Here is a 17,471-nt window from a genome sequence, read left to right on the forward strand (position 1 = left end):
ATGAGCAATGTTGAAATCAAAAGGCTTGGTGTGATAGGATTCCTGCTCCTTTCAGAGCCAAGACAAACAGAATACGAGGCTTTAATGAAATCCAGTAACACTTGTCACCAAGTATTGCCACCCTGGCCTTAGAGGAGTCCAGATTTGTGCCACTGGCTCAAGGGACCACACAGAGAGGACAGTCTGCAACAGGGTCAGAGCAGTTCTGAGCAGCATTACTTTTGGGTAAGATATATAGTTTTAGCCCTATGTTAATCTTCCTAATTCATGTCTTTGTTCATTTCAGCTGGCTCAAGTCTCACAGACTAAACAAAGAACATTCAGAGCTCTCTCTCCAAGAGTTTCTTGGCATTTTTTAGCATAGGGACTTAATAGTCAGGGGCAGTTGTCAGGAGTGATGAGCATCCATCAAATTTACTAACTCCAGGAAGACTTACTGTTCTCAACACCTTTTTAAATATCAGGGTTGCCTAAATCAGGCTGTCCTCTGGTTTTGTCTTGCTGCCTCTCAGTATCCCTTTCCTCTGTAGGTGGATGGATTACACATTAAGGTTTCAGTAATGAAGTCTTCATTGATTTATGCTCCTATTACACTGGGTTGTTTATTTTAACTGATTGGATTGTGGGTTCCTAAGCCATTAACACAAATAGTGATGACATAAGATATCCTCTGACTTTCCATGCACTTTATCCAGGGACTCAGGCAAACAAAGAACTTGAGGGAACATGAAAGATCGACCTTTAAAATGTGAAAATTAAAGCTGGGTGATATTGCCAAATATTTTACCTGAGTGTTTACTCTTGATATTTTAACACTAAAATTCTGTGTTGGTGCCTCATTGCTCCCCTTCGTTCTGCGTACTACTGAAGGAGTTGGATGAGTCATGTGTTGGCTGAAACACTGGATAAAACCCCAGTCCCGTTACAAATTCTAACATATTTCCCACTAACTTTAGTGGCACCACTGAATAATGCAGACTTCTGCAGAAGAGCACAGCTCTAATTTATAATAGCAAGATGACACAGAGGGGGAAAAAAAAAACCCTGAAGTTGCTATTGTCTTGCTAGATGACAGCTTGCCCCTAGAAAAGAAACAGCTTAGATTTTGACTAATTAGCTTCAGGTTTTCAAAATCATCAAAGATATTTGGACATTGAAATCCATTAGAATCGATTGTTTAAATTAATACACATAACAAACTCTTTGTGGATGAATTGCCAACATATTCATTCATAAAAAATATTCAGTAAATCTTTTTGAACAGTAAGTACAAATAAGAAAATCACAACTTGTGCCTGATCTAAAAAAGATGAATAGAGTAATTTCTTTAATGTAAATTTCTTACCCAGCTCTGGTAAAAATAAACACATTAGTTATTTTTATTGAAAGGCATGTTTGATGGTTTAAGAACAAACCATAACCAAAGAGAGGAGAAAAGTAAAATTCCTCTTGCTAAGTATTTTCCATTCCTGCCAGCACTTACAAATGCTAGATACAGCATCTACATGTGCACAGACTAATGAAGATGCATTTGTTGTATACGGGTGGAATAAGAGAAAAGTTACCAGAGGCTTAAGTTAGATTACAAAATTGCTGACCTCCTGCAGGATTTCACTAAAAGGATTTAAAATTAGAGCCAAATTGTTACCTATTAACAACAGCCTATAGTTGCCTGTCACAGCTTGTGGCTGGACAAAGGTTAAAGTAGCAAAACCATCACTTTAAATATCAAGCATGGCTGTACTTTTTGGTCAGAGCCCCTCATCTCTCTTAGCCTTACTCCAGCAAAGCATCCTGTCTTCCTCACCCAACCAGGAGTATCACAGGGCTGAGCTCAGATGTATTTAATCAGCTCCTGGCTGAGAGCTCCTCTCTGAGCTTTTTCTGGGAATTAATCCCTGAAACACTGGGGTTAGCTTGGCAGAAGCTCCTCAGAGATAAACAGCAGGAGGATGGAGAAAGCCAGGAATAAAAAAATACCCCAGCACGTCGTCATTGATACATTACAGGCAGCAAGTGATTAATTGGTGACATTGGGCTTGGAGGACAACAGCTCGATCCCAACATTTCTGACTGGCAGCTCGGATTATTTCACTGACCCACGATTGAGCAGGGAACAGCTCCTGTCTCCTTGTTCTGCTCCTGGGAACAAGCCAAGACAGCTGTTATTTACTCAAGACAAGATTATGAAATTGCTACTAAGCCACAGTAACAGGTAACCTCAGGGAAGTCTCTGGGGATTTTTTCCACAAGACTCCGAAACCCAACAGAGGGTTGGGATTTTTCGTGTCCTGCCATCCCCCTTCCAGCACTGCCTTCAAACAAAAACTCCCCATAAACTCAGTCTTTTGGGCTTTTGTGTCTTTTGCCCAAAGGCAAGTATTTCCCTGAATGAGACACACAATCTACTAAGAGGGTTTGTTGGGAGTCTAAGCATTAATGGTGAAAAAAAGGAGGACGCCCAGAAAGAAATCAAACAGCATTAATTTGTGCAGTGCGAGATTTACTAATAAATATTTTATTTGAGGGAAGAAATACAAAGCAGTCATTCCAATCACAAAAATAATGAATGCAAAATGAAAGAAGTCGCTCTTGCAAGGCAACACATAACATGGTTTCTACCAATACATCTTTTTAAATTAATTGTTGAATTGTCTCACAAAACTCTGTGTCTGCTTAGGAAAAATCTCCCAAACAAACAGCAAAACAAAATGGTCTAATTTTAAAGAAAAGGTACTGCTGCACTGGGCTAAAAAACTTCGAGACCTGTTTGTTTGCGTCTTCTTTAGTGAGACTAAGGAATAGGATATCCAGTTCCAGGATTTGTTTGTTTATTTGTTTGTTTGTTTTAAAATAGCCTGTTTCTAAATATGGAAGCGGGGTTTGACCTGTCCAAAATATATCCTCCTCTCTTCTCCTTCCCTTAATAAATTTGCTCACACAAATAGCAGTCAGCAGCCCAACTGCCAGTGTAATGAGACTTACATCTGCAAGTCAGATTTCTCACTCTCTGTACTTGAAGCCTATTGAAGAGAAATTCTGATTCAAAATTAATACTGGCTAAAATCAAGAGCAGGTTAGAGGCTGAGCAGCATTAGTCCTCACTGTCACCTGAGACCTCTAGAAAATATTGGGTTCTAATTACCCTCTTAATGCTTAAATCAGAGAGTCCTCTGCCAGCAAGGTGCCTACCAGCTCAAACTGCTGGGCACAGCCACTCACCACTGGCATTATGGGTTTGCCAGCTGGATATCTCCTTCCCACAGCTGACTATCCAGCCTTACAATAACTGTGCAGCCAGGTTTGGTGCCTTATGTTCCATGCTTTGTCAGAGTAAATTGCTTTTTCTAATTTAAGAGGCACTAAAAATTCACATTTAAATAAGAGAGTAAAATACCCTAGAGAGTTTCTTGTCTGTATGCTCCCATCCTCAGCCTCAATATTCAGCCAGCTAAGCGTGATTTCTTCTTGTTGGAAGGTCCACAGTATTTGTTACATGGAGGTTTATGGGAGGAAAAAATCATTATTTCCGAGGTGGAAAAAAGGGTTCAGAGACCTCTGAAATATCAGTAGGCAACCACAGAGTAAGGGATGATTCCAGTTGAAATTATTATAGCCTTAATTTTGGCATAAATGGAGCACCTTCTTAACAATACTACCATTATCCAGCTTTAGAAGGATCCCAAGAAATTATGGTCAAGCTGCCCCTGCTGCCAAAATAACCATCCAAACATCCTCAGCATCACCACAGGAGTCACCATCCTCTGTGGTAAACAGTACATTTCATTTCTTTTTCCAAATATGGATTTCCTCTTCTCAGAAGTCAGATAGGCCTGAGCAAGCCAGGAAACTCAGAGGAGACATGGAAGGAAAAGGGGCTATTTAAAGCCTCAGAGAGGAGGACCTTGCAGCTCTGGGAGTGTCCTGAGTGACCTCTTTAATCCTGGGAGAAAGGCGTCCGCAGCTGTGGGGGATCACGTAGCCCTCAAACTGTACCCGGGGCAGCCAAGGGGCCTCCAGGGACAGGACACGTGGCCCGGCAACTTCTTGCTCCTGTTCCCAAGCCTTGGAGACAAGTCCCTCTGGCTGGCCCTAGCCACCCCTGTGAGCCATGGCAAGCACCCCACTGAGCCAAGTGGGAGACGTTTCTTTTCCTACTGATGTTCCACATCACACCAAGCCCAAAGCAGAAATTGTGGGGTTTATATCAGAAAATATACCAAAGACTCATTTAAAATGTCCCTTCCTCTGGCCTGCTGCAATCAGGTGAGTGGCTTTTTTCATGGCTTGCAACGACCTGAAGGTCTGGGGTTTTTCACCTTTGTTTGCACTTGGGTGTGATAACCTGCAGCATCTTTTACAATAACACAGCAGATCACGGCTGGGTGCTGTGATTCCAACCCCTCACAGTGGCTGGCAAGTCATCCAAGTGAGCAGGAGTAGTGCTTCAAAGCAAACTTCTAACACGCAAATGGACAGGGCTTTGCTCCTCTTCACTGAGCTTCACGACCTCTTCTCAAAAGATACACTCTGCAGGACTGAACTACTTCAAGGCAGAGATGGGAAAATTGCAAACTTGCAGCCTAATGTCTTCAAAACACTGAAGGTGTTGAGATGAAACAGCTTGGCTTAAGCTGATCTCTAGCCAAAATCACTTGGTGAATAACATGATGAAAATCATCTGTGCCAAGGAATCTTACAAAATTTAATGCACTAACATAACACCTTGCATCAGAGGATCACATACTTCCTCACAAATATTACCTAACACCTGCCCAATAGCATCCCTCACCAAGATCAGATTGCTTCTTATTTTCCTGGTGGGAAATATCACCCTGTGGTGGGAAATTCACTTAGTCCATAGCTAAGAGGATAGCTGGCAGAGCCAGGATATTTATTATAACAAAATGAAGCAGAAACACTGTGTGCACGGAAGTACTGCGGCCCTCGGTCACAGACTTACTTCCATCTATTTGTAAGGAGTTCAAAATTTTCCTTCCCTGAGATCAGTCTTTTCATCCCAACTTCCCAGAAGTAAGTGCAGCAGAAAAATAAATTCCCTGCAAGGAATACTGATGCCAGTTTGGGAGAAGAAAGAGGACTCCACCAGTGGGTCCCAGAGCTATTTGAAAAGAGATTCATCCTTGTGCCAAGGGACTACACTGAATTAATCCATACAGGAATTAGGAAGCACATAGACCATGACCTGATCTTTTTCTAAAGGATGTTTTACCTACTGTGTCAAAAAGACTCAAAGGTGTTTCCCCTAAATTCAGAGCAAGGTTGTTCACCTCAGTGCCTCGTTATTAGTGCGTCCCTCCAATAAAATATATTCACACCCAGATATCTGCATGAATTATGCCCTGACAGACTGCAATATCTTGGATACTGTTGGCAAAGTAAACCATAAAAAAAAGTAAACTTTTTTTCTCTCTTTCTTTTTTCATGCCAAAGTTCTCTCAGTGTTCTCAAAGAAAAGCTTGTCCTTATGCAGAAGCTCCTCCTGCTACAAAGTTCCTTTGTGTCACTTGCTCCTCTCACTAATGCGCCTCTAATAGTGCAATTACTTTATTATGCAGAAACAGTGGTAAAACACATTATTATATAACCCTCAAATGCTTCTGTCAAATTGGAAGTGTTAAAAGAATGAGGAAACTTTGAGATAAATCAAAACACGTGATATTCTGCAAAAGGCTTTTAGACTTTCTTTTGAATATTTCTAATGTTCTTTCTGTAATTTCTACTGCAGATAAATTCTCCCAGGTTTTATCTCTTATTTCACAATAAGTTACCTATGACACCTAAAGATTTTGACTGGATTTAACATTACATTATTCTCTTTTTTGCTCTTTTTATTCTATTTTTATTTTAATGCCAAGATTATCCTAGCATATGCCTTTCACACTCTCTTATTAACTTTCTGTAAGGCATTAACCATTCTTGCACAATGAATTCTATATGCATGCCAGCCCCTACTGTTTATTGCTGTGTCTTGGATTTATTCCTATATTTTATATTACTTTTGCTGTTACTGAACTAATTTAAAATATTAATGTTTCATTCAAATGCCACTCTGTTACAGATATTTAACACAACTGCCACCCAAATTTAATAGGGAGGGATCTGTTTTCTCCATTCAGTTTCAGTTTTATTTTCCCCTACCAACAATGAAAAGGCAGCATGAAATGTGCTACTCTCGTTCTTTTTTGTGAGATTTGATGGCTGTCAGTCCACAGAACTCTTTGTCTTTCAAAGATGAGGCACATTTGGGAATTGACAAACTTTTTTACAAGCAATGGCATTTCTCAAAGTACAAGTGAGTCTGGAGAATCTTGGAAAATTTCCAGATGTATTCGCTTTTTAATGAAACCTCAGATTTTTGAATGCTATAGCAAATGTGAGTATGTGCATGTGGAAATAAATAGCCACAATGAAATCCTTGCTGCTATCCTTGCCTTCTCTGGGATGTTCCTGCTTGGACCACACCTGATGAAGCCCAAGACTCCCTGGGTCTAATCTGAATCTGCCCTGACACTTGCCTGTGTTCAGTCCAGGCTTCTCTCTGTATTCCTCTGCAGACAATCCCACTTGCTGCATGTTATTCTGGCACTGACTTGTACAGGCCAAAGATGAGCATCACCATAAAGGTACACTCTGGTTTAGAAAAACACCAGCCCTTTCTCTTGCCAAGACAAGTGTCCTTACATGTCAATCTACCCCACTTCCAAAAGTGCCTTCTGGAACAGCCATGCAAATGCTTTAAATCAATCACATTTAATAATGATTGAGGAACGGGCAGTGGAGACAAGCCACTCATAACTACTGTTAGTCACAGCTTATTTTCTTCAGAGATGTAACCTGAAAGTGAAAATGATGAGCCTATTTTTGCCATCCAGTCTAAGTGAAAAATCAAGCAACAAACGAAACTCGGCATTCATAATAAATAGCAAACTGTGTTTTGAAATTCTAATGATTTAAAGTAATATTACCAGTAATATAAAGCAGAACTTCCATTTAACTGCATTGCTGAGACCCATCCATCTAGATTTAAACAGCAATCTCTCAACAGCAAAGCCCTCAGTTCTCTGAAAAGGTTGCCAGGTTTTTAAGAGGCATGATGGGGTATGTCATTTTCCATCCAAGAGGTAACAATGATTTTTATCTCCTTTATATTCAGTCTACACCCCATGCAAGACACCCAACAGCAGCAAGGCAATGCCACCATGCCAAAAACAGGCATGTTTGGGGATTTATTCCACCCTTGTTACTTCATCCAGTAGCTCAGAAGCACCTGCAAACTAAGTGTAGGTCAGTCAAGCTAAAAGGCAATTTATTAGCTCCATGAATGAGCCCATGTGTGTGTTTGTGCTCCAGGAAAAGAGACAGGAGTTGTATTTAAAAATACCCAGCTCTACACATTCTGCTGGGATGCCCTGTGGAATTCACCCAACCAAACCTCTTGGGCTGTCTCTTCTGAGACTCTTCCACATAGGAATGAGCTGAACATGCAATGGCACTGTGGGCTGATCTCTCAGAGAAAGGTGAATTCTTCAGTGAACACCGAGTGGGAGATTTGATCTGTGTCAGAATTTACCTCTGATTCCTGTATCCACTGCAGGCAGGGAGAGATCACCAAAAAGTTGGTGTTGTTGTGTCCTGTTTTGTTTAAGCATGTTCCCAAGGAGACCGGTTGGTGTAATAGTGCTCTACAGGCTTTGTAGGACATAGCAGGGGACTCTCTGCTAGGGAGATTTCCAACTATTTGATCACCCAGTCATGCAGACCTTTTGGACAAACCCTCCAGAGCTTTCAGTCAGTGAGGTACAGCTGCTGCTGCGAGAGCTTTTGAAACAAGCTGTTAATAATCATGGTTTTCATCTCAAAGAGAAATCGTTTTAATGCATCTCTGCATCCAGCTGTCCCCTTGAAGTCCCTGTGCATCCTGGGGAGATCAAATGACCTTAGCCATATGGGAAGAGAAATTGTCAAAGAAAACAGAGCCAGGCACACATTCTTTTTCTCCTTTGTCACCTCCAGCTCTCTCTCCCATTTACAGAACTCTAACATGGAGCCAGAGGCCATTCAAATTGCAGAAGATTGTCCCAAAGAGAAGGTCAGATAAACCAGGGCAGTACTGCTGCTTTCCCCTAGCCTCTCCACAAACTCTCTCCATATGGATGGTGCTGGTTTATTTCTGGAAGAATTGAGGGTTGAAAGAGGCAGTTCAGTTTGTTCCTCTGACTTCATCAGATCAGCATTTTAATCATAGGGAAAGGTCAGGTGGTCCATTCTGCCTCCTCTCCTCCTTTGAAGTGAGACAGGTGGGCATTCACCATGCCAAGAAAACTGCTTATGGGAGGATATATCTCTCCCTGTCAATCTTCTGCTTGCCAGGTTAATCCTGAATAAAATAGAGGTCCAGCTTTATCTTCATTGTAAATCTGCTGCTTTGGCCTTTCATCAGGAATCCCATAAAAACCATAGGAGACGGCAGAGGACAACAGGCACTGCACTGATTTCACCCAGGCTGCATGAGTGTCATCTGCTCAGAGAGTGGGTTGTTCCACCCTTTGAATTGGGAAACAACGTGAGCTAAGATCCCCTTTGCCCTAACTTGACAGATGAACCCTATCTCCATCTACTGTGCAAATGAAGAAAGCAGAAGACACAGACATGGAATGAGTTTGATGGGGTTTGTAAGAGTTTTGAAATAAAGCCCAGCACTCCTGCTTTATCTATCAATACAGCATCATTCCCTCCTTTGAAAAGAAAGGAATAGGTACCAGAGAGTGCACTGAGCTGATGGGCCATGGGGAGAAGAGTCTGTCTCAGTTTATTACAGGGATCAAATTCCCATTAGGCCCAGTGGGAAAGCCTTTGCCTGTAAGTTACACCAAAAATTAATGTGCATAAAAGGCTTCTCAGAACTTGATTGCAGTAAAACACAATGGTGTTTCCATGTCAGAAAAAAACTCCATATGTTTTGGTTTCAAAGCATCCCTTGTTGAAAGGCAGGGGGAAAAAAGCCAGGATTTCTTTGGTAGAGTAGTTATTTCTCCCGCAGGACTTCTGTGTCAGAATTACTCAATTTTCTAATAAGAATCATCATGAAAGCTTTGCAGTTCTCATTAATTCCACCTCAACCTACACCATCTTTTGAAAATAAGGCTTCCACGAGAAGAGACCATGAGAAGAAAAACCCATCCTTGTTCACTAAACCCCCAAAGGGAAGGAGATTTAGCTTTGCCCATGTAATTTCTTATCAAGCAAATGTTGTTCTATTAATCAATAGCTGGTCTAAAACACTAATTCTCTTTTTTTGTACCATAGTAATGCCTGCAGGCAGAAGAATCTCTGCCATGTTATCTTTGTCCTCTCTAGAAGACATCTTATGAAGTCAGTGACAAATTCTTGATTTCTGAGACCTTGATTTCTGTACGGTGTGGTTGGACCCCACTCAGTAAAACAAAAGTCATAACAGCACCCAGATCAAAAGGAAATACCAAGTCATGGATATGAATGGGCTCTGTCTCCACCATCCTCTGGAAGACAATGACCAAGTTCCCCTTATTTTAGGAGATGACCTTCATTACACCAGACTTTCCTTTCCAAAACTGTACTAAGAAAAATTGTTTTGCCTGTATGAAAAGGAAAAAGGTTATCCAGTTCTTGGAGATTTAAATCTCCACCCGAAGAATCAACCTAGATTATGTTTAGGTCAACTTCTCATAAAATGAAACAATCAGGGGAATAAACCCAGATTTTTAGCAACAGAAAATCTCTACAAATATTTTATTGATCTGGATTCATGTTCTTGCTTCTTAACCATCTTAAATTAAACTGTATTTTCTGAAATAAACTGTCTCTTCTGAAGCAGCAGCCCAGTAATGCTCTCTGTGGCACACAAAGCTTGCAGGATTGCAGGCATCAGTGTGAACTGGGCTGGACGATGCAGCCGTGCAAGAACCTACCACACTGCTGCCCCCTAACACTGCTCACCTCCTGCAGCACACCTGGTTTTGCCCAGGGGAGAAGGGAGGCTGGCTGGTGAGCTAGTGCTCCTGGTCTCCTTGGAGAAGGTTGTCACTCCCTCTCGCAGAATGTCTCACCGATTCCCAGGAGCATTCTGATCTCACAGTTCCCTGGCGACCTGCTTTGCCCGGGAATCGCAGCTCCCCATCCTTCCCTGCGGAGATGCCCGGCGCGCAGAGCGGCTCCGCTGATGGAGCAGCGTCTCTGCCCTCGGGCCCATTGGGGCCTGTGGGCAAACAGGTGCAAATAGACTGTCCGTGAGACAAGCGCTTATTAAAAGAACGGGGGAAGGCAGGAGGGAATTATTTTCCGCCCTGGTCTGGTGAGAAGAGCAGAGTCACGGGACCGGAGTCTGGCAGAGCCCGGCGACACGTGTGGGCACATGGGGTGTGAGTGGATTTGGGATCCCCAGAGCCTGAGGGCCCCAGTTGTGCACACACCAACCCTGACAGACACAGGGAAGGGACACCTCTGCCCAGGATCACAACCTGGTCCCTGAGGAGCTACTAGCAAACACTGCCTTATTCTGCATTCCCACTGACTGCTCTTGCAGGAAGGAGGGGCTTTTACCTACACTTCCAGAGGCTTAAATACCCCCCAGATGTCATTGCAAGAGTAATGATGGTACGAGTTGTGTTATCTATCCTGGCACAAACAGGAGTGATCGCACAGGGGGAGCTTGTCTATGATAGCAAAAATTAGGAGCAATTCCCAACCCTGCTATCCCAGACCAAGCAACACAAAAATCCCTCCCCATCTCCTAAACTCCCAGTATGTGTATGAAATTATTTTCTTTCTGTTAACACACATCACTAAGATCTCTGCTGGTGCCAGTAGACACTGCTGGAGCCAACCATTATCAGCCCATATGTTTTTCAATACAAGCAACTTTTTGTGTGTGCTTTGCTGAACATAATATAATAAACTTTAATTCAAAATGCCCGTGAACACATTTTCTACTACAGACATTTTTTCCTATTATAGATAAAACCAAGAGGACTGGACCAATGCATTGGACAGAAAATTGTGTGTAAACCATCACAAGAAATGCAGCATAATATACTGAAAATAAGATTATGCTACACAAAGAAACGCTAGCAAGACCTATTCAGGCAAACACCTCTTTGTATGAAAACATCTCTTCTTATATTTCAAAGAGGGAAATTATTGAAACCTGAGAAAAAGAGAGGGTGGAAATTTTCCATTGTTATAAAAATATTGGTGTAATGTATAAATACATCTGTAGGCATACAAAACAGCTAGAGAGGCTAGATAACTACCAATAATTATCCTCAACTTACAAATAGATAAACAGATGTTTTTAAATGTATTTGCATACTGTATGTGAAATACAAGTAGTTTAAACAAATCCATATACCTCCTTCCATAATGTGGTTTATTCTATTATTTTTTTGTGTCTATAATGCAGTACCAATATACACAATATTGAGTTGCATGACATGGCATAATGTGCTATTATATTACATCCAAATAGTCTAAGTTAAACAGCTTGGCCATAAGCATAAAGTCAGCCCCTCAACAGCTAAAAAGCACCAGTTTTAAAGCATTCCTGATATTTCATTTTGTCTCCTGGAGTAACCACATTTTTTAATTTCCACATGACAATTTGTTTTATTTCACAAAACCTCTGCTCCAGGATGAGCAGTGCCTGTTGCCTGGAAAATCACCCCATGCAGCATTTTGTCCTCATCATTTAGTGTGTGGTTCTGTGCATTATTTATTGTGCACAATCCAAGCCCTGCACAAAAACAAATTATTAATTCGCTTCTCAATTTTTTTTCCTGTGTTGTCACCAGAACTTCAGGGGTTTTTTTCCCCAGTGTTCATCACCTGGTTTCTCAAATAGTGATGGGAGGCATGGTGGGATTGTTTGCCATGTTACACATGATGAACTCAGAAGCAGAGGTTTACAGTCCATTTTTCCAGACTGGCACCCAACTGATCCAGCAGCATGGCTATCCTGTCATGTTTGCATTGCTGAAGGAAGGGAGAGAGGGCTCTCCTCGACCATTCATGACACAATCATTTGTCCTCAAAGCACAAACCATCCTAGACAAGGATGAGGGACAGCAGAAGATGAATAGAACTTCACTTTCCTTGACTGACACGGAAAGTTCTGCTGATGCTCAGGCTGACACACTCTTGTATGATTTCAGCAGAGTCCAAGACCTGTCACAGCTTCCTCTGAGGGTTTTTAGTGCTCTGAGCTGGTTCAGGGCAGTAACAAACCTCAATATTTATTCCATGGCCTTGCAGGAATTTGGGATTAATGTTTGTATGCTAGCCTCCTTGCTTCTTTGTTGCTTAGCAGCGCCCCATGGTGGTGAGCCAGGGGTTGTAGGGAAAAGCTCTGGGTTACCTTCAGGTTCTCCTTGGACAGGGAGGAGATGACAGTGGAGGTGAGAAGGAAAAGCAGTGACCCTGAAAGCTGAGGTGGGGACCTGCACTACATCTGTAGGATTATTTATGGAGGATTATGCCTTTTCTTCAATGGTTAAAGCCAAAACTAGGCTCATGCAGCCCAAGTGCCATTGGAGTAGAGACATGAAAAAGTTGCACCCACTATTTCTCCTTGAACCCTACAAGCCAAATGTTTCCCTGTCCTAACTGCACTTTTGCTGTTCCAAAGCCAAAACAGTTTTTATAAGGAATAGCGGGAATAAGTCCACTGCTGCTCACTTTAAGTACAACAATCTCAGTAAAACTCAGTTAATGAACCACATAAAAATGGCCATCTGGTTTTGAGTTGATTTTTGTTCCCTCTAAGGCTATTCCACTAAACCTGGCCTGCCAGGCTGCCTCCCAACAACACAGATCCAAACTTTGAGCTCCTCCATCCCCAACCCAAATGAGTGGCCATTCTGCTACCTGAGCAGTTCCTGGCATGTTTTGCATCCATTTCTCCAAAAGCCAGGAATCTCAGCAGCTCTGCTGACAGAGTAAGTGCAAGGATGCAGAGGAGACAAAAGCATTCTGCAGAATGCACTTCTATTCCTTGTCACTGGAGCAGCACAGATACCTTCCCACTTGTCCTTAGGATAACAATAGCTCTGCCTTGTCAGCCTGCCAGCAGGACAGTTTGGAAGGGGCAGCACAAAGGGCTGAGAGCTTCAAGTTAGCAAACACCAGATCCAGTGTTTGTTCTGCTGGACACTGCAGCCACTCACAGATAAATCCCTCTGCAAAAACAATATCTGCCACCAATACATAAGATTTGCATCTTTTCCCTGTCAAACCATAGCATTTGGGAACCTGTGAAGTCCAACACAGTAAGACACAGTTTGAGCCAAAGATCTGCCAACGGCTCCAGGGGCTGCCAGCTTTGAAGAATATGTGAATGGGGACTGTGGCTTGGGGAAACATGTGAAAATTACACTGAGAGCCAACAGCAAATCTGGGACTCCTCAGGCAACACGATGTATCCTGCCATGGAATAAGATGTTCTCGGGGGTAACCAAGGCATGGGCAGTGAGGAGAAGAGCAGGAAGAAGGAAAAGGAGGAATCAACATTCTTCTTATTTGCCTAAATGGTGGGGTGAGCTGAAGGCCGGGGCAATGAGGAGGAACTAAAATAATCTAGTCTCAAGGGATTCAATAGTCTGGGTCACAAGGCAAGATGTTGGCTTCAGTTTTCAATTGCTCTTCTTAGCAAGTACCAGCTGTTTTTAACTAACACCCAGATACCTCCTCCTGGCATTAAAATAACCAAGAGATTTAATCCCAAACCTCTTGGGATTTTTCATTGAGGAGGCTGCCCATGAAATGGCATGTCAGACTTTTTTGACTGGTCAAAAACAATACATGGGGAGGCTGTTTAATTCTGCTTTGCTGTGGCCAGAGATCAGGGTGAGAGTGGAAACCAGCCCAGACTTGACTGAGGGTCTGCATTGTCCATGTATGAAAGACAGCAGGGCTGGGTTGGGGCCGAGGAGCTCAATGTCATGCAGTGAGAGATGGGAACAGAAGCAGATAACATTATCCGAGCCAGAGGGATGGGAGGTGACAATTGTAGGATCACACTGGAGAAGGAGAGTCAAGAAGAGAAAGTAAAGAAGAAGTTAGCAGGGTTAGAAAGAAAATGAGAAGTGACAGTAAAATCCTCAGAGCTTGGCTCTGCCATACTGACACAAAACCTGTGAGACAGGGAGAGGGTTTTCTTCAATCTGAATTTCACATTTTTAAAGCCGAACATTGTAAGAAGTGAAGCACTTTTTACCTAGAGATCTGAAATGTCACGTCTTCCCTGCAGTGACATTTTGGTGACAAAATGCAGATGCACTTTGAAAGGAGTTTTTGCTATTCACCTTGTCACTTTGCAGAACATCCATAGCACGTTGCACTTCCAGGGGTTTGAGCTGTCTTTGGAGGATCACGCTCCTTCATAGCACTGGGAATAGTTTTGAAGAATTCAAAAAATGTGTTTCTTTCCATGAATAGAGCAGTTGTTCCGTTACAAAGTGCACAGTGTTCTGGATTTGCTCTGCTTGATACTGCCCTTACCCAAGCCAGGTGTGAGTTTAGGAGTGAAAATGTCTACGCCACGAAGAGATGGGGGAGATCTCTCCCTCAGCAGAAGGTGAGAGACCCTATCTCAGGTCTGGACATTCCTCTGATTGGGAATAAAAATCTGTGCCAGTGCTTGGAAGGGAAGTAGAAACTGAGCCCTGTGTGAGTGACTGATGGAGAAAGATGTTTTTATTCTGCATTTATAAAGACTGGCTGAATGTCCCCTCATTCTTCACCTGAAAGCTTTCTGCATTCAAAGCAATATTATGTGCTAACAGGAATGGAAAATACTCAGTAATACCCTGCAGAATAGCCTGCTGTAAGCAGCAGATATGTTCTTCATGCCCAATAAAAGAATATGAACCAGCACTGACAATCCAGCAGGTCACAAAAACAAAGCAACCATGTTTTGGACAGCTGTTGCAGAAAATAACAAAGTGTGGAGAGATGTTATCAGCGAAAGCAAACATCAAGCAAAGTTATTATTTCCCAGGCCAATACTTTCCAACTGTGTCAAATAAAGGTCTTTTTTATCACCTGATTTTTTAGCAGAGATGGGTGATAGTATTACAAAGTTATGCTGCTAATTTTTTGGCTGAAGGTAAGGGAAAGAGGTGAATCACAACATTTAATTGTCATCCCTTACTCCCCTTACTTCCTGCCCTTCAGCACTGAAGCCTCTGCATCAAATTGAAGATATTACAAGAAAGAGTTTTGATGTCTTCCAAGTGATTATAGAATTTTTGGATATAAAGGTCTTGTACCAAGGTGGGATTTTGTAACGCTGGGGATGAATGCTGTGCTACTTTGTGGTTTCATCAATATCATGCCTGCAGTGCTCCTAACCGTTTCTAGTTTAGACCTCCATGTAGCTTTGTCAATGAACTGCATATGTGATTTTAAACTATAGGTTCCATTTTAGATCTGGGTCTTGTCCAATTCTGTTCCCAGATTATGCAGAGAACATCAGGAATGTTATGTTAGAGAGCATAATAAAAAAAACCAGATGTGCACTCAGCTCTCAATTATTCAAAGAAAGAGAGAGAGGACTATAGCCTGGATACAGCACCAACATGATTGACTACAAAATATGAATTAAAGAAGCTGTAACAACATAGGGCAAACAAGATACACTGCCAAAATGTAAAAGGACAGCAGGATAATTTTCTTCAGCATGCCAGTTTACCTCACTGACACAAGGGGCTACAGAGGGCAAACCAGTATTTGATATGAGAAGTAAAAGTTGTTGACAGTTACATAAGCTTGGATAAATATGTCAAGGTTGATCAGCCCCCACAACTGTAGTTTCAAAGCCAATTGCTATCATCAGGTTTTATAACCTCCTCTGAACACTTGTAGCTGGTCACAGAGACCTCCTGAGACAGAGGGCTGGGACACATGAATCCTTGGGCTGGCCCAGGTGGGTCAGTCTGTTTTGCACACCCTCTCCCTCATTTTCTGCGTCTGCAATGTGTGAGGCTTGGATGGCACATGTAGCAGTGAGAGGATGCTGCTGCCTCAGATGTGGAACTCCTGTCCCCACAGCTGCACACAAGGGCTCAGGGCACCTGAGCAGTGCACACAAGTGCCATTTCACTGTGACTGTCTAAAAGCTGCTTTATATGCAAGTAGATTGTCTTGGCAAAGCAGTTCCCACCCACCTCTCATGACAAAAAGAGGCTCATAAAAGCACAGGCTCCCTCCCAAAACACATTCCCTATTTCACAGGGTAGCGCATCCCACAGCCTGGGCATCTTCTCTTGCCATCCTTGCAGTGGGAAAACAGAGCCAGAGATGCCTCTCCTTCATCCCACGGCCAAGCTTGTCTGTCAAGTATGATCCTGGACTGGGACACTTCCCTCTGGTCCTCAGGACCGTTCCCTGAACACACCCAACACCAGCACCTCACCGATCTCAAGCGTTTTTGTCACTTCCTTGGAATGCTCGAGCGTCCTGGGCAGACAATTTGACAGGGAGGGACTTGCTCCTCACAGGCAGATCTGTTTATTCGTGCCCCTGAGCCCTGGGACACGCCGGGCTCAGACTGACAGCGCTGTCAGGTCCCATTCATTTCACAGCAGCCCATGCCTCACACCTCCCTGCTCCCCTGCTGAACGCAGCCAGACCTCGGGAGCGGAGCCTCTGCCCTCACACGGGGCCCAGAGATTGATGCATAGCAGTAATCACTAGCACTCATCACTGAGCAGTGAAACTTCAATTCATAAAGGCTCTTCAGGGTGGGAGGTGCAGGTCAGGGCTCCTGCACGCTGATGCTTTTAGAGCCAAGCCAGCCAGGAGCTCGTACCAACAGCCTCAGCCCACCAGGTCACTGATGGGGAGTTAAAGAGGAAAACAAGCCCAAGCGCCTCTCTTGTTAGTTCAAGCTGTTCTTACCTGGAGGGTGGAGAGAAGGACTTGCAAGCCACTGGCTTCTTGTTCTGCCATGCTGCTCCCCACTCACACTCCCTCCTTGTAGCAGCAGACACAAAGCAGCTCGAAAGCCAAGCTGCCAACTTGCCTTGCTGCTGCCCCTGCGTCGTTTAAGAAACGAAGAACTAAACACAGATCCCCAGACACACGCACACTGCTACCACCAATAATCACAGCAATGCAACTCTAGACCTCAGCAGGAGAGATAAATGTACCCCCTCCCTCCCAGCTCTCCCACTGTGACGAGAAGATTAATTCCTATATAAAGAATCCCGGGGATTAAGTAAAGTGCCCAGGAAAGGTCTGGGTGCTTGATGTGTGGTAGGGGGAGTGTGGGGAGGGTGGCAATAGCAACAAGAAAGCAGAAGAGCTACAAACCTCAAAGAAAGCCAGGGAGAAGGGAGGGAGCAGCGCTGGCTGCCTGACAGGCATTCCCAGCTGACCTGCTGATCCGTTCCAGACCCTGCGTGGACTCGTCTCCG

The 17,471-nt window shown here is 43.2% G+C and overlaps 1 protein-coding gene across 2 annotated transcripts in view; it reads right to left on the minus strand.

Annotated features, from left to right (window-relative positions):
- The window catches only part of AGBL1 (AGBL carboxypeptidase 1), a 265,166-nt gene extending 247,954 nt beyond the window's left edge, over positions 1–17,212 (minus strand). For both annotated transcript variants that reach the window (XM_066196254.1, XM_066196253.1), the window contains exon 1: positions 16,954–17,212. In XM_066196254.1, coding sequence (XP_066052351.1) covers positions 16,954–17,004 — 51 coding nt within the window. In that variant the 5' untranslated portion in view covers positions 17,005–17,212. The remainder of the gene's footprint in view (positions 1–16,953) is intronic.
- Between the last annotated feature and the right edge of the window lie 259 nt (positions 17,213–17,471).

This window comes from Chamaea fasciata, unplaced genomic scaffold, assembly GCF_029207755.1.
Source record: "Chamaea fasciata isolate MVZ Bird 193981 ecotype frontalis unplaced genomic scaffold, bChaFas1.0.hap1 SCAF_14, whole genome shotgun sequence".
Classification (NCBI taxonomy): domain Eukaryota; kingdom Metazoa; phylum Chordata; class Aves; order Passeriformes; family Sylviidae; genus Chamaea; species Chamaea fasciata.